Here is a 21,243-nt window from a genome sequence, read left to right as displayed (position 1 = left end):
TTATTAATATTGATGTTTCTTTGTCAAATCATCATGAACAGGACATCTTACAGCTGTAGACATGTGTTCCAATATTTATGTCCATATAGTTTAGAAACATCAATATTTCCTTCAAGTTTAATGGGAAATTTTTCTTCCTCAGTGAGATGTGAAGAAAGTAGATGGTTAGTTTATAGTCAGAGCAGGAAAAATATTTTAGAAATTTAGAAGTAGAACATTTAAATCATAGACATGGATAAAATAAATTTTAAAAAATCAATGTTGAGAGAAATGAAATCTAAACCATCTCGAGGCATTTTGGAAGCAAAGATAACAATTTAAACCCAAACTAGCCAATGCAATGATATTTATCTCAATATAAAACATATTATAACATTTGTCATTATTGTTTTATATCCCAGACCCGTTTAGAAAGATAGACCTGAATTCACAGGGTCCACATACTTTATCCATATAGTGGATGAGTTTTAATAATAATGGATTAGATTTATATAGCACTTTTCTATGAACGCATACTCAAAGCACATACAGAGGATCCATATTCATTCGCTCTCCGTCAGCCTGCCCCGTGGCTGCCAATCAGCGCCTACGGCCCCTCCGACCACCACCGAACATTCATACACCAGTGTGAGTAGCAGCACTGGAGGTAAGCAGGGTGAAGTGTCTTGCCCAAGGGATTCGAACTGCCAACCCTTTGGTTATTGCTCTACCATCTGGGCCATGGCCGCCCATGTTAGCTGATTATGATATGAGGACAACGATATTAATCTTCTCTCCTCCACTGAACCAATAGTCCTTAAAGCTTATGGACATGTGATATTTATCATCTGAACATTCCCTGGGTTCCAACTGAAATGGGAAAGTAATCCTTCAGTTTTGCCTGGAATACTCTTGAAAATACCAGAACTCATCTCACTACAAGCTTTTTCGTACTGTTTTATTGACTAGACAGAGAATCCTTTGGACAGTGCCTGTGTTTTTAATTGTTTGCTGACTTCAATCAGATCTTGCACTTAAAAATTTTGTGAAACTCTTATTTTGTGCTATTACTAAATTATTGCCTGTTTTTTTAAATGTACTGTTTTCACTGATTTTTATACCTGCTATGGTGTGTGCTACTGACCTCTGGGCCAGGTTGCCCTTGAACAAGAGATTTCCATCTCAATGGGATTTTATCTGGTTAAATAAAGGTTTGATAATAAAAATAAATACATAAATAAAAAAGCCAATGGGACTAACCATGTATTTAACATGTGAGTCTAGTGAAGTGAGGTCTCTATACAATACAATCATGGAGCTCAAGGACAAATTCAGGTGGAGTTTATATTTATGTCACAGAATCATGGACACCAATCTGCATAAATACACACAAATCCCTGAATCAAGCATGTTTTTTTTTATATTCTTCTAAGGATGAGACAACAGAGCAGACGTCCAGATGCTGCTGGCATCTGTCAAGTGTTGAAGTGTAATCATTTTTAAACATTCAACAAAGCATCAGGCCACTAACATGAAACATGCTGGTTACATAAGAGGCTTCATCTCTTTTACAGTCAGGGTGTATTGATCTGCACAGGTGGTGAGAACCTTGGCATCTGCCATCTCCTCGTCACAGTTGCATTAACTGACAGGACTGAGACACTTGCTGAGTGTTGATTCATACAAATGTGGGAAGAACACACACCGACTGACATGAAAATGTGTATCATGAGAACATTTGGGTCAGCTGGACTGAACCAGACCAACAGGACCATGGCTGACCTTCGTGGCTGCTGTTGTACAAGTTGTAGGAGAACAGAGCAGGGGGGAGGAGCCTGGTCACATGATCAAACCTCATCAACCAACTGATGTCCAGCTTCTCTGGTCTGAACACAAACATAAAACACATTCAACTCAGAACACGCAACTCACCTCTCATTTTTTTAAACTGTTACACATTTGTCTATTAACCCATAAAGATGCAGTGCTACTTTCGTGTCAGTTCCCAAATTATTTTTTTCTCCCTATTTTCAACTTTTCTTAAGTGATTTATCACCATTTATTTGAATATTAGGCTCAGTATTTTGCATTCTTAAGAAAAAAAATCAGGTATTGTTACTGGTATTTAATTTACTGATCATGTAGATGTTCATAAACTTAACAACCACATTAATCAGTAACTTTATCAGCCTTTTACCTTCTCAAAACCATTGCTGGATCAAAGGTTTACTGTAAACTAGACTTGGAGAGACTTATCCATGCATTTATCTCTAGCAGGTTAGACTACTGTAACGGCCTTTTCACTTGACTCTATTAAATGAACTGTAAGACAGCTATAGTACATCTAGAATGCTGCTGCTTGTGTCCTCACTAGAACCAGGAAGTACGACCATATTAGTCCTGTTGCTCAGATCTCTGCACTGGCTTACTGTCGCTCAGAGAAGAGACGTTAAAAACAGCTCTGCTGGTCTATAAGTCTCTCCATGGTCTAGCACCACATTACATCTCTGACATGTTGGTCCCATATGAACTATCTCGGACCCTGAGAACCTTAGGGACAGGTCTTTTGCTGGTGCCCAGAGTCAGGATGGTGAAGCTGCGTTTCAGTTCCATGCAGCTAAACTCGGAACAGTCTTCCTGATGACGTGAGACAGGCCTCTACTCTTGCAGAACTTAAGTCCAGGCAGAAAACGGCTCTGTTCAACTGTGTATAGAATGAGTGAAAGGGTTCTATATGCACTCTTCTCTTTACTTTAATTTTAACTAACTGTGATTTATGTTATATTGATTATGTTTTAATTGTAACTGTGTGTTTTTAACTTTTTTCCATTTTTATAAAGCACCGTGAATTGCCCTGTGTATGAATTGTGCTATACAAATAAATTTGCCTTGCCTTGCCTAAAAGTTCAGATTAAAGTTGAGAGTTATTAGATCAGAAACAGAGAAAATGGAGAAAAAAATGACTTTTTCATTCAAATCTCTCATTAACTGAACATAAACCCAGTGCGTCCATCCACTGTCATTGATCTAACCCCATGGGTTTTACTGGTGAATCAGTGTTGTAGAAGATGATGGTGTTTCCACGTTCACTACGGAGCCTCTGAACGTCCAAGTGGGTCATATCTGATGACCATGAAAAGATGACAAACTGTATTTTACACCAATTATTAACACGGATTGATAGGATTAGTGGGTCAACAGGTATTAAACAGTTAAGTCAGTAGATGGTGTAGGTTAAAGGTGGATGCTTGGGTCTTTATGGGTTAAGCACCATTTTAAAAATACTAACAATTAGTAAAGGTGTGGACATTTTTCAGTACCAAGATGTATCATGATATGTAATCAGGAGTCTGCAGGGTACATTAAAATTCTCACTATTATTACTAAACTAATACTTATTATTGATATTTTTAGCCTTCGACCAGACAACATTGTCCCCCTGCATTATCATTGGTGACACAATAAATGACATCGTACAACATGTAGTTTACATTCAAACACTGAGATATGTAGATTTTTTTGCAGGCACAGTAACAGACAGACACAGGGTCCTTTTCAATGGTAACTGTCAAGCTCTACTTCATCTCATGAATGGATTATGTTGTGCCAGTGTCGTCTTTTTCTCAGTACTGACTTTATGTTTCTCCTTGTGACACAGACGTCAGAGCTGCATCACTGTAGAATCTGAGTGGATTCAGAGTGTACATGAACCAGTTTTCTGTCATTACACACACACACACATGCATGCATACACGCACACACACACACACACAGCCCACTGTTGTTGAGTTATTACTGTTAACATTTCTACTCCTATTATCTCATTGAGTTGGGTTCATTTCTCTTGGTTTCAGAAGCTTCAGGCTCTGGGTTTATCTGGTACACACCCATGGAAAGTATAATATGGAGTTCATGTGGTTAGTTCATTTTCATCGCTGCATATTGTCACAGGTATATGATAGGTGTACAGCATCATGTAGTATCGATAAGAGCAGTAGTATTATTATTAGTAGTTTGTTTTTTTTTTTTCATTGACCTAGTATACTTTTTATTTTAATCACAGATTTTATTATGGGCATTATTTATTTATAGATATTTATATATTTTTATACTATTTTATTCTGTCTATAAGTGTTTTACTCTGTGTGTTTAGGTTTTTTTTTAGACCAATGCATCATCATTTCGTTCCTACATATATCTACGATGGAAATGTACTAAATGGCAATAAAGAGTCTGAATCAACAAAATCTTAACGATATCAATTCCTAAAAATTGGTCCATGCTGTAGAGAAATACTGCCTGAAAACTGTTAAAAACACCTGATCATCATTGGTAAAGTGGATCTTTCTATAGGAAAGGCAACAAAAACCACCATATAACATCTAATAACAGTTTACAGTGGAGGTAAGTGGTGTTTGGTAGTTTATTCTACAGCCTTATTTGACACCAATAATTATACTATAGAAGAATCGTCAGAGAAACTTGGTTGTGCAGTTCGTACTCACAGTTGTGGGGAATGAAGGGAGGAGAGGAGGAGCGAAGGCAGACCTGAAAGAGGAGACGCTCCCCTTTCACCAGATCTCCATTCCACACCGTGAACAGATCTGAGACAACACAGGGGGTGTAGCATCAAGCAACAGCATCAACATCTCCATACGCAATGCGATCAAACCAAGTATCACCATTGGAAAGGTAGGCAGAGCTTACCAATACCCGCCCCGCCCCACCACACAACACTTAACCATACCTTCTCACTGATACCCTGCCTAGTCAGGGTTTAATGCTGGATTGAAATGAAAAGATAACTGTAAACTAGATTAAACTTGTGTCAATTACTGTCCTTTCGTCGTTCAGTCAAACCAAGACAAAAATTATTCTGTCCAAGTGTAACTTTCAATCTGATCATACTTTGTCTTAAGAATAGGGTGAATACTCTTTGCGAAATCTGTTGGACAAATAAAACAAACCCTGAAACTGAGCCATTAAACTCTGCATGTTACCTCTTCTGGTGGTAAAGAAAATATGTGAAAAATTTGGAAAGGCTTGGGTGAATAGTTTGGAGAAATCAGTCGGACAAAATCTCAGACAGACAGAATTCCAGGTATTACTGTATACCCCCCTATGGGCGAGCAGGGGTATAACAAGTATCTTTTAAGGTATGAAGGTTAAACATCAGCACTTTCACGTTGTACAGTTTTTAAATCAGTTACTAACTAAAGGTTTGGGTCCATTTTACTTTTATTTTATCAGCTGATGAACTGATCACAGGTATGATGTTAGTATGTGGGTGCTTCTTTGAAACTGGTTCCTAAAAACAGGACATGGGAACTAAAAATTCAAACCAGATGTAGACTAATGCCGCGTTTCCATTACGTGGTACCAGCTCAACTCAACTCGGCCTTTTTGCATTTCCATTCCAAAAAAGGGCCTGGAATCTGGTACCCAGTACTAGTTTTTTGGCATCACCTCCACCGAGGTTCCAGGACTGGGGACCAGATACTAAAATGTGATGTGTACACACTGCAGACCACTGATTGGTCAAAGAGTCGTCCCTGGGACCCGCCATTTTACAAAAAACAGATGCGGAAGTTTACAGTAAATATAACGGTAGGTTAATCCACATGATGACAGCCCGCAAAACTACACCATGGTCAGTCCAGGAGATTCAGATGTAAAAATTCAGCGTGAGTTTGATGAGACAACAAGCAACGAGCAAGTTTATCAGCAAGTCTGTGAGCAGATGACATGGAAGTAATGCACCGCATCGTTATGAAGTCCAGGTACTGTAAAGTCGGTAGTATCCTGTAACGGAAATGGTCTCCAGGAATAGGACCTAGTACCCGAGTCAAGTCGAGCCAAGCCGAGCCGAGTCGAGCCAGTTCCACGTAGTGGAAATGCGGCATAATGTTATGAAGCAAGTTTGGAAGCACCTTGGGTCTATTTAAAAATAATACTTACTGAGGTAAAAGAGAAACTATTTTTCAGATAAAACACATTTTTTATATTATTTTACATTATATTTAATACAAAAATCTGTATGTAACCTGGTCAAAAGGACATGAAAATTACGTGCTACCATTTTTTTTAACTATCTCTTTATTCTCTCACAGGTATATTTTGGGAATTGAACTAATTATGCAAGGCAGAGTGTTTCACACAAATGACCACTGTTGCAAAATCAATCGCGATTCCATTTGCGTTTAACTGGCAGGTTCTGCATATAACGCACATGCGCACCATGGATTACATACAAAACCTGGAATGAGACTTCCAATTCATGAAAAACCCGCATGTCTGGGTTAGAAAAACCGCTAGGACATCAAATTTAACATATGGTCTTTATAGTGGTATATAAGCCATTTCAAGCAATGATTTCAAGAATTAAAATGCACTGACACCTAGGTAGTTTTTCATGTCCCAATTTTGGTCCTATTTTTGGTCACAATATTTTATTTTAAAAAATCATTTATTTTGGGATGGCTCAGAGCAAGAGTGTAATTCTTTTTGCATTATTTGAGGTCATTATTAGGTACATACTGGGGGAAATATGTCTAAATTTACCTTTTATTAGTGGGTTGAAAAAGCTAGCAAAGTGCAGGTATCAACAATGTACCCGCTTTTCACAGACGCACCCATTAACAGTTTAGGTCCATGCACATGATTGTTTGTGCTTTGTTAGATCAACTCTATTGGAGAGAGATTATGCTTGTCTCTCACTGTTCACTAATGTTGAACAAATTAGAAAAAATAATTTGAATGACTGCATTGAATAAAACCAACAAAGAAATCAACAAGAACAAAAAAGTCCAGGGTCTCACCTTTACTCCCCTCTGCTAATTGGCTGTTTGATCTGTCAATCACACAAAGACATATGATCAATGTGAGCATGAAATTATCAAACCAAGATTTGGATTCAGTCACATATTCAGTGTATCTGTTATCAGCCAATATTGCTAATTAGTACAGGGTCGTTAGTAGCGTGGGTTGAAAGCTGATGAAACTAGATGGTTTTAACCATTATTATGACCCCAACATAACAAATATCCAAACCTCAGGACACATCATCTTATAGATGTAGACACATTAAAACATAAACATAAAGTTTGCTTCAACATCATAATAAGTGAATTATTCCAAATTGTTAAGTTATTAAATTGTGAAAAAATGCATGCAAGTAAAATAACAAATCATTGAAGGATCGGTGGGTTCTTTAAATCGGTTTCTCAACCTTTTCTGAACAAACGCCCCTTTACGTTATCTTGAGCCTCCAGCACAAGGCTGATACTAAGACAAACACACTGACCATGTTATGGACCCTGAATAGAAGTGCCAGTGCCTGTCTCCCTGAGTTGACCTTTGACCTTTCTTCATACCTGATAGGGGCCAGAGGTTTGCTGGGAAGCACAGAGTCTTTTCCCTTTGAAGTGGAAGGAGATGACGGCATACGGCCAAATCTGTCGAGGACGCTGCCGCGGCTCATCAAAGAAATACTCATAGAAGTATTGCTGAAACATACACAGTAATGTCTTTTGCTTCAAGACAATGCCAGCCCACAAATAAATACGATATAGCTCTACAGAGGAAAAATGATTGCAAAAAACAGCAAAGTAAGAACCAAAACGGTCAAATCTTACTTAGTTCCTCTTAAGGTGATTCAGCTGGTAAAAGTGACGTTCCTCCTTCCTACAGGTTTTACACTGAGCAGAAATAGAACACTCCATGCATAGTACACTCCTGATCAAACCTTTTAGGGCTAGCTGAAAAATTGCATGAATTTCCATTTTGCACTGTTGGATCTTAAGAAGGTTCTACGTAGAGTTTCAAAATGCAAAAGAAGAAATGGGAGTGAAACAAACAAAATGTAAGCAATTTATTGAAAACACCATTAAACTGAAATAGGCTGTTCATCAAGCCGATCAAAGTTTAAGACCACAGCCTTTAAAAGATAAAATCTGTGCAAAAATGTGGATTCGATGTCATTTTCTGTCAGGTATTCACCCTGTCATGACCTTCCTGATGGCAAAGCAAAAAAGTTTCTCTCGTTGAACGTAGCCGGATTGTTGAGCTGCATAAGCAAGGCCTCTCACAACACGCCATTGCTGCTGAGGTTGGTAAGAAAGTCATTTGAATCCACTGTCTGAAACTGATGTCCACTTTTGTTAACTTCCCTTGCCATCCATCCCCAGATGTTCTCAATTGGATTTAGATCAGGAGAACACGCAGGATGTTCCAAAAGAGTGACGTTATTCTGGAACAGTGGTTCTCAACCTTTTTTGAACAAATGCCCCACTAATGGCATCAGAAGCCTCCTGCTGCCCCCTGTATCCTGAAAAAAATTGCGACGGGGGTGCATTATTCTATAAGTAATGCGACAGAACCTGGTTTGCATAGGATGTGGTGGGTTAAATAGCTCAATAGGTAAAGCTCAGGTGGGAGTATGTGCCTCTGTTATACATCAGACAGAGGTTCCTTCGGCCAGAGATGTATAATGATGTAATGCACAACAGTAACTAACGCCCCCCATTTGTGCCTGAGCGCCCCCATCTGAGCTTTCTCGTTCCAAATGCCCTCTGAAGATGTCCCAACACCTGTTGAGAACCATTGCTCCAGAAGAAGTCCTTTGTAAGGCAGGCACTGTGAACTACAGCGTTGCCCTGTTTTTAAAACCCAGTCATTACCACACAGACGAGGGCCCTCAGTCATGAGGGATGCCCCCTGCAACATCTCCACATAGTCAGCTGCCGTTTGACGCCCCTGCACAACCTGAAGCTCCAATGTTCCACTGAAGGAAAAAGCAACCCAGATCATGATGGTGCCCCCTCCACTGTGCCATGTAGAAACATCCCAAGTGGGATCTCCTTGTCATGCCAGTTACGCTGGAAGCCATCAGGACTGTCAAGGTAAAATTTTTCTCATCAGAGAATAAAACTTTCTTCCAGCTTTCACTGTCCCATGTTTGGTGCTCTCTTGCAAAGTCCAAATGGGCAATTTAGTGGCACTGAAGGAGACAAGGCCTTTGAAGATGTTTTTTGTTCTTGAAGCCCTTCTCTCGCTGATGGTTATTGGGCTGCAGTCAGCACCAGTTACGGCCTTAATTAGGGAACATCCCGTGTCCTGATGGACAGCCAATCAGATCCTTTGGCTCAGTACCGGTGACATTTTTTTTGGTCTACCACTTGACTTTTTTGTTCCATAACCCTCAGGATCTTTAAGAAATTCAAAATGACTGTCTTACTGCGTCCAACCTCAGCAGCATTGGTGCGTTGCAAAAGGCCTTGCTTATGCAGCTCAACAATCCAACCATGTTCAAAGAGAGAAAGCTTTTTTGCCTTTGCCATCAAGAGGTCACGACAGTGTGAATACCTGATAAAAAATTACACTGAATTCCCATTTTTGAGCAGATTTTGACTTTTAAAGGCTGTGGTCTTAAACTTTTGATCGGCTGATGAACAGCCTATTTCAGTTTAATTGTTTTCAATAAAGTGCTTACACACAACACAACATACTAGATACACAACATACTGAGACACACAAGACTACATACTGAACACACAACATACTGGACACACAACACAACATACTAGACACACAACATATTGGACACACAACATACTGAGACACACAAGACAACATCCTGGACACACAACACACTGAGACACACAACATATTGAGACACACAACATACTGGATACACAACATACTGAGACACATAACATACTCTCTGTTTTTCATCTTACAGGTATCAATCACTACAAGCAGGACCTCTCAACTTTTAAAACTGAATAGCTCCTAAAGTTATTACCACACAGTAATCACTCAATTATGTATTTAATCAACAGAATCTGAAATAAATGCATGTGTACAAATATTTGTGCTTTTAAAAATTTTTTTTTTCTATTTTAAGGTGTCTTTTTTTTCACAAAAGTGGTATGTTCGCATTCTCCACTGTAACAAGACACTCACACTTTCTACACATTCTCCTCCCTGGCATGGCTCTAAGGTGTCAGATCCTAATTATTTTGACATTTGCAGACAGATAAGAAGGTAAGCAAAACATCCATATCAAATTTGCCATCAATTGGTGTGTATTTAGCAATTTACAACAACTTGTAATCATGATGTCTGTTTCTTAATTTCACATGAGATCCAGACCCCTTGGGTCTGCGGGCCATCTCCCTGACAACCAAATTATAAAGACACATGGATTTGATAACCTGGAAGTACTTTGTCTAAACTCTGTGTACAATTTCACTGGTAAAGATGTCTGTATTCTGGGTAAACCAGGGACCTTTAGGATTCTCATAGTGTGTGACTACCAGTCAGTTGGAGAAGGTCATTCTGCCATACTCAGCTGCAGATGAATTTCTCCATCTCTCTAAAAGTAAGTTTTCTTCTATGAAAGTTATATATTCTGAAAGTACTTTTGGAGAACTACACTTTAATCAAAATTCTGACTTGAAAAGTTAAATCCAACATTTTTGTAGCATTTTTCTTGATTCTCCTTCTTTGAAATTGTTAGGCAGCCAGAGGTTTGAGGGAAGCTGCTGGCAATATACAGGGGTTGGACAAAATTATGGAAACACCTTAAAACATCAACAAAATATAATTTAATATGGTGTAGGTCTGCCTTTTGCGGCAATTACAGCCTCAATTCTCCGAGATATTGATTCATACAACTTGTGAATTGTTTCCAAAGGAATTTTAAGCCATTCTTCAGTTAGAATACCCTCCAACTCTTTTAGAGATGATGGCGGTGGAAATCGACGTCTTACTTGAATCTCTAAAACTGACCATAAATGCTCAATAATGTTGAGGTCTGGGGACTGTGCCGGCCATACGAGATGCTCAACTTCATTAGAATGTTCCTCATGCCATTCTTTAACAATTCTAGCTGTATGGATTGGGGCATTATCATCTTGAGGTGAAGGTGTTTCCATTATTTTGTCCAACCCCTGTAGGTCTACACAACATCAAGCCTCTAGTTTTCTGAACTTTATCATTTTCACATCAAAATTATATGGTTGGATAGTACTTTTTGAAAACTACATTTGATCCAAATTTTTACTTTGAAATGTTAAAATTAGCTGATTTCTGACCTTTTTCCTGATTCTCATTGTTATTATACCTAAGCGTTTAGGCTTGTGGCAGGCAGGTATCAGCAAATGCCCTAGAGTAAAGGCTGCTTGCTGTTTATTACACTCCTCATACAAAAATGTATGGGTCACTAGCAGCATCACAGCCCTGCCTGCCTGCTGCCTCACTCCCCTGCCTTTTACACGTGTACCCTAAAAGCTGAAAAACAGAGACTGGGACACACAACATACCGAGACACACAACACAACATACTAGACATACACAACATACTGGACACACAACACACTGAGGCACACAACACAATATACTAGACACACACAACATACTAAGACAAACAACACATCATACTGGGCACATAACATACTAGACACATAACCTACTGAGTGGTGATTGGTTTCAACCATCCCCCACCGTGTCTACATGACATAACAGAAACCAACCTGTACCACATGGATCGACTAAATAAACTGTGTATGATTTCATATATTGTTCATCATCCAATTATATTAACCATGTACAGTGTCTCCTGGGGAACTTATATTTTTGCTCAGTGTACAAACCAGAAGTCTGAATACTTGAGTTTCCAGGTAGGGTTCTATTCCATTTGGAGGTTTTCTGGAGTGTTTGTACCTGTGTGAGTTCGAAGGCACGGTAGGATGTGAGTGCCGTGACTTTGCTGGTGTTCTTGGACAGATGACTATCAAAGCGAGGAGTTGGATCCAACAGGTTCTTCATGTTCTCATAGATGCTTTTCACCTTACCCTGAAAGACCAAGTACATCTGAGTGTGTCCACCACAAACATATCGTCTAATCTGTTGTATTTGTTTTCATTGTAAATGCAACTTGGTAACATGGATAAAACAACATTAAAAGCCCATTTGTGTTGATGTTACGTGTAATTAATGATTTTAATTGAGTACATCAACTGCAGACAAAACTTGATTCAAAAATACTTTCTTTAATTAGGGGTTCCACCAGAAAGTTTGATGCCACTTGGCAGCCATCTATCAGCTTTGTAGAAGGCATGGTAGCTACCAACAAATCTGTGTAACTCCAAATAGGGTTATAATGATGTCACGGTGTTCCAATGAATCGCGATTTTAAACGTCATGGTTAATTAATCGACAAAGCTGCCAAAAAGTGTCTCATAAAGTATAGTAGATTAAGAGCGGAAACCAAAAACACGCCAATATGTGCTTCCCGCATGGAACAAAAGCAACAGAATGAAAGCAACGTTACACAAGTGCTGCATTCAACATTCCACAAGCAACTCTGTGTACAATATTTAATTTTGCTTGTATGCGTCTGTAGATTGATTTTGCATTTGGCTTGTATATTTTCTGAGAATGTTTAAGAGAACACGGTGGCTCTTCTGCCTCAGGTGGGTGGTAAGCTAGCAAATGAGCTTGCAGGCATGTTGTCAAACAGTAACGTTATGTTCAGACACAACGAAGTGCACAGTGAAGGTTCACTGTGAGGGGGCGGAGGTATTTCTGAATTGTCTTGATGGTAAATATATTTTCGATGCAAGCTCACTTTTGTTTCCAAAGAGTTTGCCTTCCCTGCCGTCATTTACACAGCTTCAGGCAACCATTGCACAACTCAGTCACAACAATCTGGCTGCATAGCTTTCGTAGAGTCAGGCCATTCTTTTCCAGCAGTTCAGATTGTCAAGCTTCGGGAGGGTTAACTTGTGAATTGATGCAGTAAACACGCTCTGTTGATCACAAGGCAAACTATCTAAAATAGTCTGATGCGCCTGTAGAGACTACAGCCAAAATTCAAACAGGTAATTACAGTTCGAATTCAAACTTTTCACCTCATGCTCGAATGTTCGAAGTTAGAATAAAAAGTGACAGCCCTAATAAGTACTGTTGTGAAATGAATTTGCACAAAATAATTGTCGTTATCGTGAAACCGCAATTATTTCTCTGACAATAATCATAGCACCAAAATCTCTAATCATTACATCTCTAACACCAATATCTGTGTACCTTTTCACTTATTCATTTTTTAATTCATTCATTTTAAATTTTCTTTACCCTTACTTATTCATGTGTATGTGAAGTTACAAATATGCACGTGTGTATATGTGTACATATATATGTATGTGTCTGTATATATATTTGAATGGAGTTTATGTATTTTTGTATGCAAGTATATTATGTCCAGCTGTATATAAACTTAACGAAGGTCCAGTCCTTGGGGTGGGTGGAGTGGGTGGAGGGGCAGTTGGATAGGAACTGGATACAACAGTTTCATGTTCAAGTTGTTTGTTTCTTGTTATACATTTGAAAATTGAAAATAAAAAAAGACCTTCATAAAAAAAAAAAAAAAAAAAAAAAAAAAAAAAAAGGAAAAACTTTCTTTAGCAAAAGTATTTGCAACACACCACTAAAAACACATTCACAATTACTGTACAAGATGTAAACAGGTTGGATTCTGGATTTTTTTTGTGCAGAAAAGTTCTTCAGAGGAATAATCTTTATTTTGCTATTTAGGTATTTTTCACAATTTCCAGAAGCAAAAACTTGATTGATATTAGCAAGACCTGGCTGAGCAATATGACGTTCATTTTAACGATAAGGCATATTTAATAGAAACTAATTTTCAACAGTAGCTCTAATACAATAAGTGAAAAAGAAGGCGGGGCTTACTAATACCCCACCCCTTCTGCTCACGGATATCCAATAATTTTAGTAAAATCAGACAAAACTCTCGGATGAACTGAATTCTTTATGCATTTAGATTCTCCTAAAACCCTCTGAACTGTAGACACTCAAGTTTTAAATGAATCCTAAAATAAAGGAAGTGACTTTGATATGAATTGTTTTAATGCTGCAATGTTTAGGCCTTTTCACAGATTAAGAGGACAATCATTTTTATTTACCTGCATTCAAACAGCTGGATAAATCTAACGGAAAACTCATATTTTTACTGAAGCTTCTGTCATTCTACACAGTTTCAACCAAACCTGGAGCTCTTTAAGTGACTTAACTCATTGCATCTCTTTCTTCTTGTGTTTAAGTGCACCTGTCTGTAGAACTGTGACACCATCTGTTTATACTTTTCCCAATGTTCAATAGCAATGAATAGAACTCTTTATATGACAATTAATTATCAACTAAATGTTATTATAAAATGACCTAAAAACAAAACGGATCACCAGTGATTGTACCTTCATCACTTTGAAGATAATGATGTCCCCTGAGGCTCCAGGGGTAAAGAGATTCACCTGGAGTAGGTCTGAATATCTGGACAGATACACACCTGTGGACACAACCAAAGAGGAACACAACAAAAGGTCAGAGGTCACGTCAACTGAGTGGTAGCAGATAAGCTCCAATCAAATGTTAACACATGAAAAAGACTAAGAGATGAACACTTTCCTGTACAAACAAAACTCGAACTAAATGATTTCAAAGATTCAAGAATCAAAGATTTTTTTTTTTGTCACGTGTTCAGTAGAGAAACAGGTTTATCTGCACAATGAAAATCATACTTTTCCATCCACATTGAATGCCATGAAAATTTGAGACTTATAAAAATAGAATTTTTTTTTTTCTCCAAATGCTTTTATTGAGCCAAGATATCTTATACATACAGAGCAGTCGTTTCAATGCTAATTTCCGATTATATCCAAAAAATTAAACAATTAAAAGTAAAATAAAAATACAGAGGTATTGGATTTGTATTTCTCACAAATATTTAACAAATACAAATACCTTTTCATGTGAGTTGCCATGTTCATTGTACTGCTAACATATTTTAACAACATTGTTTGCAAATCGTGGATGTCTTGTCAAGTTTTCCATCTTCCTTCTTAAAAAAACCCGAAGTATCACACTGAATATCTCTTCACCTGTTGTCTCACTTCCCTCTATGTTTGCGGTTTACTAACTACGGCTGCACCACCCAGCTCCTGTATGTTTTAATAACAAAACAGAAAAAGATAGTGATGGAGCGTTCAAGGCACCTCAAAAAGGTGCAGAGGAGATAAACTATGTAATAATCAATGTAACCATGGGTTTTACTGATGCAGACACGCGCATTTAGCCAGCAGCTATATTCCCAGTTGTATGCACACTGAAGCCACCGGTGCAGTCGCATTGCAAACGTCTGTCTTGGACCACCAACTCAAATCAGTGAATCTCTCCATGTCTAGCTGCTGTTTACTATCCAAAAAGGGTACAATTGAGAGCAATTGATGAACAAGTTGAGTTGTACCTTTAGCAGGATCTCCCAGCACTGTGACCCAGCTGTGACCCACCGACAACCCCTTCTCACACAGCGGTTGTAGCTTTGACACAAACAGAAGAAAACATCAGCACCAGGTTTGATTACAAGAAGGTTAAACTCATTTTATTATCCCCATAGCTGGATTTGGTCTCTGAGTCTCTTCATCCCTCCAAATACATACATACCGCACCTAGCATTAGCATTAGTATCCTCATGCAATCACTTCCAATAATGTGCAATAACCCTGCAAAATGTGAATTATTTGCAATAAATCCTGCAATAATCATCTGTTCTTACAAAAATGTAATGTTTTATTCAAAATGTATTCAGATACAAATGCACTGTTTTTATAGACTTTCATAGATATACACACTGTTAATATTCACAGATATATAAACTGTTTGTATTGTAAATATTGTCAATTCATATTTTATTTCCTTTTTTATTTTATTCTACTTTAGTTCTATTCCTATTTTACTTTTTATTATTTTTTAATTCTATTTATTATTTAAATTTTATATTTTATTGTCTTATTTTACCTTTTAGTCATCTTTAGTCATTTTATTTTCTGATGTACTGGCTTTTTATTCATATTGTTGCACAATAAAGGCACCGTGGACAGGGGAACCAAAAGAAGAATTAGCCTACATAAGTTCTTGGTAGTTTTTAGGTTCAACAGAACGATGACCTGGGTAAATGAGAACTTACACAGATAACCTACATAGCCTATATATGCTTGTTTTGACCTGTTCTCTCCATGCCATTTCAATGGAAACTGTAAACTCAACACATAAAGGGTCTGATCTGACTGAAATTAAACCCTAAACCTTCTTGCTGTGAGGTGAATGTGCTTCCACTGTGCCACCACACCACTGATCTTTCTCTCATGCAGGTAAGTTTGTGATAGTCACCTTTTGTGATTCAGCCATGAGGAAACAGTATCCCTCCTCCAACTCTTTGTCTGTTCTCCCATCTGCCTTCATCTCCCTCCTTTTATCAACAAACTGAAACACACAAAGACAAATTCACAGAAGTAAACACCAGTGTTTCCCCCACCATTATTTGTTTAACCCCTTTACGACGGTTGTGTCTCTGGCGCTACATTCAGCACTTTACAGCATTCAAATTACCATTTGCTATCAACAAAATTCAAATGGCATTGTAAAGGTGAGATTCTGAACTTTCAAACGCTATAGAACACTTTATGGTAGAGGCCTGCATTCCCTGTGGGGAAGGGGTGAAACTGGGCGGAGCTTAGACCAACAGACCAGAGCAGGACAGACAATAGCAGGTGATCAATGACACTTACTGCTTTTAGCAGCGTTTTAGCAAGGCTTTTAGTGGTGAATTCTTGTAAATAATTGTATACAATAGTGATAGTGCTGTTTTGGAGTGTTCCATTAGTGTGTTTTGATGTGCTTTTGTTGAGTTTCACCTTTTTTCCACTGTTTTATCTGTATTTTTGTGGTTTGTATAGTTCATTGATAGTTGTATATTAGTTGTAAATAGTCTATAAATGTATGTATATTTTTACACACCTGATCAAAATTTTAAAACCAGTTGAAAAATTATATGAATTTACATTTTGCACTGTTTGATCTTAAGAGGGTTCTAAGTAGAGTTTGAAAATGCAAAAAGAAGAAATTGGAGTGAGATAAAAAAAAAAAAAAAATTGAGTAAGCAATTTATTGGAAACAACAACTAAACTGAAGTAGGCTGTTTATCAGCTGATCAAAAGTTTAAGACCACAGACTTTAAATGCCAAAATCTGTGCAAAGATGTGAATTCAATATCAGTTTCTGTCAGGAATTCACACTATCATGACCTCCTGATGGCAAAGACAAAAAAGCTTTCTCTCTTTGAACGTGGTTGGATTGTTGAGCTGCATAAGCAAGGCCTCTAGCAACATGCTATCGCTGCTGAAGTTCGCCCATTCATTTTGAATTCCATAAAAGATCCTGAGGGTTATGGAACAAAAAAGTTACGTGGTAAAATTTCACCAGCGCTAAGCTGGAGGATGTTGTGCAGGGGTGTCAAACAGCGGCTGGCTATGTGGAGATGTTGCAGGGGGCATCCCTCATGACTGAGGGCCCTCGTCTGTGTGGTAATGACTGGGTTTGAAAACAGGACAATGCTGCAGTTCACAATGCCCACCTGACAAAGCATCTCTTCCAGAGGAATAACGTCACTCTTTTGGACCATCCTGCGTGTTCCCCTGATTTAAATCCAACTGAGAACATTTGGGGATGGATAGCAAGGGAAGTTTACAAAAATGGACATCAGTTCCAGACAATGGATTCAAAATGACTGTCTTACTGCATCCAACCACAGCAATGATGGCACGTTGCAAATGGCCTTGCTTATGCAGCTCAACAATCCAACCATGTTCAAAGAGAGACAGCTTTTTTGCCTTTTCCATCAAGAGGTTGTGACAGTGTGAATACCTGACAGAAAACGACAATGCATCTGCATTTTTGCAGAGATTTTGGCTTTTAAAGGCTGTGGTCTTAAGCTTTTCATAGGCTGATGAACAGCCTATTTCAGTTTAACTGTTTTCAATAAATTGCTTACTCAAAATGTTTTGTCTAACTCCCATTTCTTTTGTTTTGCATTTTGAAACTCTACTTAGAACTGGATAAAAATGACTAGAAAGAACTAAAAATAACAAGAACATGGACACAGAATGATTTAGACAAACTCAAATGTTTGAACACATGGAAAACAGTAGGACGTTTATTTGTATAATCTTATAAAATTTCATTATGAACATTTACAGTTTTTTTTTTATACTAAATATGATTTTTAAAAATCAAGTCTTTTTTTGTTTTTGCTATAACACAGTTTTAAGCATTCATTACATATAATAATGATAATTAATGGACAGATATTGAAAGTTTAGCTCTTCCTGAAAAAATGTGAAAAAAAAACAGACAAAAAAGACATTTTCTGACACTTTTATCGTAAAAAAAAAAAAGAAAAAAAGAAAATCTAGGCCTGGCAGGTGTTAAAGAAATAACTGAAAGAGTAATAACCACTGCTGTAATAATGCAGCAATTCTACTGTATACTGGTGTAGTATTTTCTAAGGTATGTGCATATGAATGGTGCACTGACCTCCTTCTCCAACTGTTCGCTGTGGACAAGGCGGGGGTTACTGTAGATAAAGGACCCTGCAGAGCCAGCATCCATATAGCTGGACGTCAGGATGGTCAACATGTCCTCATACTCTCTGGATTCAGCAGAGATGTTCTGGAACAGAGCTGAGAGACAAAAGACACAACATCAGTAAAATATCACAGATTAGTCGACAACACGATACATCAGTGTGTATTTCCCATATGTATATGTACTGACTAGGGATGTCCCGATCCAATCTAAAGATCGGTATCGGCTGCCGAACTGGCATTTTTTAGAAGATCGGATCAGATTTAGTCACAAGATTGGTCTGATCTGGGCCCAGTTCTTGGGGGGGGGGGGGGGGTTAACAAACGTCCTGCCCCCTCAAAGTTTCTGAAGGTGGGGAAAAGGAAAATTAGCTGCACAACAGCAGGAGGCTTAGAGGAATTAGAAAAGCATCCATAAGTTTCACTTTCACTTTATGGTCCAGTAGTGATGCGCGAGTCAGGTTTCTTTCAACCCGCAGGGCTTTTGTGGAATTGACCCGCCCCGACCCAAACCTGCAGGTAACCCACTGATTCGTGCATCACTAAGGCACAGAACAAAACGCACCCCCATACAAAACCTGCACTCATCTGTCCATAGACGTGCTACAGCAAGGGTTGCCAAACAATACGTGCTTCGCGCCTCAGAGTCACACACCTGCCGGGAGACCGTAGGGCTCCTCCTCCTAACTGTTGGGGGCGGTCTTTCACAGAAGTCCATGTAATGAACCACGGACCTTAAATCTGTGATGGGCCCGCAGTAGTGATATCAATGTAAGCCGTGGTTTCAAGCACAGATCCCCCAATTCAAATATACTGACGGGATTCACTCATCTTACGTGGTCTCACTGATCTATACTGTACTGTCTTCTTCCGGTCCGGTAACAGGGGCAGCAGCCTCAGCAGAGTAGCCCAGACAGTGCTCTCCTCAGCCACATCCACCAGCTCCAGGGGAATCCTGCATCCTGGGTTGGTCTCTTCCATGCATGGATTCCCCAATTTAAATATAACCGCATGGGGATCACTCATATTACGTAGTCGATGCATGCATGCATGACTGATGCTTGTCACTGACTTACATTGGTATCACTTCTGTGGGCCCATCACGTGATACCATCACAGATTTGAGGTAGGGAGCAGTGCCTTGCAGGGTCAGCATCAGTTGAACCCTGATCCTCAGCTCATGAAAACAACATGCTGACTTCTGTTGTCTTTGTAGGTTTTACCTAAAAATCTAAATCGGAAATCGAGTTTTAGAGGGGAAAAGAAAAAAAAAATATCGTCAGAAAAAAAACTATCATCAGTTCATTAATGCAAATTATGTTCAGACCAGACATTTACACGTTTAGATCTGCTCACATTTAGTGTCAAATTTACAATGAGACAAATCCCAGTGTGTCAGTAACGTCCCCACAGTCTTCAGCCCACCTCAGTTACACCAGGATCGCAGCTACATTTATGTGTCAAAGATGCCAATTCTCCATAGAATAAGAAAAAAAAAGGTGCAGCAGGTCCGTCCCTCAGGGTTCAAGTGAGATGCAAACACACCCACTCAATGTTCAGATAGTACTGGGACTATAGTGACAAACAGCTGTTTCTATGGACACACTTGATGATTTATATGTTCAAAGACAATTTGACTTATTCAATTACTTAATGTCATGATTTTGTACAGTCCTGACAGATGGTCTGACGTGATGGAGTTCTGCTGTTACATATTCACATTACAAATGAAAACGTTTTCCCCCTGCAGCTCTTTCTTCTCAGTCCAAACGAATAGACTAAATATAAAGACAGATGATGTGACACAGTTTCACACCACTGTGGAAAAGTGAACTATGAACTACAACCCCTGGCAAAAATTATGGAATCACAAGTCTCGGAGGATGTTAATTCAGTTGTTTAATTTTGTTGAAAAAAGCAGATCACAGACATGAGACAAAACTAAAGTCATTTCAAATGGCAACTTTCTGGCTTTAAGAAACACTGAAAGAAATCAAGAAAAAAAGATGTGATAGTCAGTAACAGTTACTTTTTTAGACCAAGCAGAAGGAAAAAATTAAGGAGTCACTCAATTCTGAGGAAAAAATTATGGAATCATGAAAAAAAAACAACAAAAGAACACTTCAACACACCACTAGTACTTTGTTGCACCACCTCTGGCTTTTATAACAGCTCGCAGTCTCAGAGGCGTGGACTTCATCTGGCTCCAACTTTCTCTGATTGCTTTTGCCAGATCAGCTTTGCAGGTTGGAGACTTGTCATCGACCATTTTCTTCAACCTCCACCACAGATTTTCAATTGGATTGAGATCTGGACTATTTGCAAGCCATGACAATGACCTTTTGTGTCTTTCTTCAAGAAATGTTTTCACAGTTTTTGCTCTATGGCATGATGCATTATCATCCTGAAAAATTATTTCATCATCCCCAAATGCCCTTTCAATTGATGGAATAAGAAAAGTGTTCAAAATGTCAACGTAAACTTGTGTATTTATTGACGATGTAATGACAGCCATCTCCCCAGTGCCTTTACCTGACATTCAGCCCCATATCATCAATGACAGTGGAATTTGCATGTTTTCTTCAGGCGGTCGTCTTCATAGTAAATCTCATTGGAACGGCACCAAACAAAAGTTTCAGCATCATCACCTTGCCCAATGCAGATTCGCGATTCATCACTGAATGACTTTCATCCAGTCATCCACAGTCCACGATTGCTTTTCCTTAGCCCATTGTAACCTTGTTTTTAAAGTTTAGGTGTTAATGAT

General features: G+C 38.6%; 1 protein-coding gene and 1 long non-coding RNA gene across 2 annotated transcripts in view; one reads left to right on the top strand and one right to left on the bottom strand.

Moving 5' to 3' along the window:
- Positions 1 to 21,243, bottom strand: part of tasora (transcription activation suppressor a) — an 89,322-nt gene that overhangs the window by 57,256 nt on the left and 10,823 nt on the right. Inside the window, 10 exon segments of the mRNA XM_030135005.1 lie at positions 1,762 to 1,865; positions 4,481 to 4,583; positions 6,798 to 6,829; positions 7,353 to 7,399; positions 7,401 to 7,484; positions 11,704 to 11,835; positions 14,253 to 14,344; positions 15,302 to 15,374; positions 16,225 to 16,317; positions 18,427 to 18,572. Coding sequence (XP_029990865.1) covers positions 1,762 to 1,865; positions 4,481 to 4,583; positions 6,798 to 6,829; positions 7,353 to 7,399; positions 7,401 to 7,484; positions 11,704 to 11,835; positions 14,253 to 14,344; positions 15,302 to 15,374; positions 16,225 to 16,317; positions 18,427 to 18,572 — 906 coding nt within the window.
- LOC115419615 (uncharacterized) lies at positions 8,042 to 8,638 on the top strand. Its single transcript, XR_003935453.1, has 2 exons — positions 8,042 to 8,235; positions 8,590 to 8,638. It is a non-coding gene; the product is annotated as an uncharacterized LOC115419615 (long non-coding RNA).

The sequence above is a fragment of the Sphaeramia orbicularis genome, chromosome 5, assembly GCF_902148855.1.
Source record: "Sphaeramia orbicularis chromosome 5, fSphaOr1.1, whole genome shotgun sequence".
Taxonomy (NCBI): Eukaryota; Metazoa; Chordata; class Actinopteri; order Kurtiformes; family Apogonidae; genus Sphaeramia; species Sphaeramia orbicularis.
The sequence above is the reverse complement of the archived record's forward strand: the minus strand, read 5'-3'. Positions and strand labels throughout refer to the sequence as shown.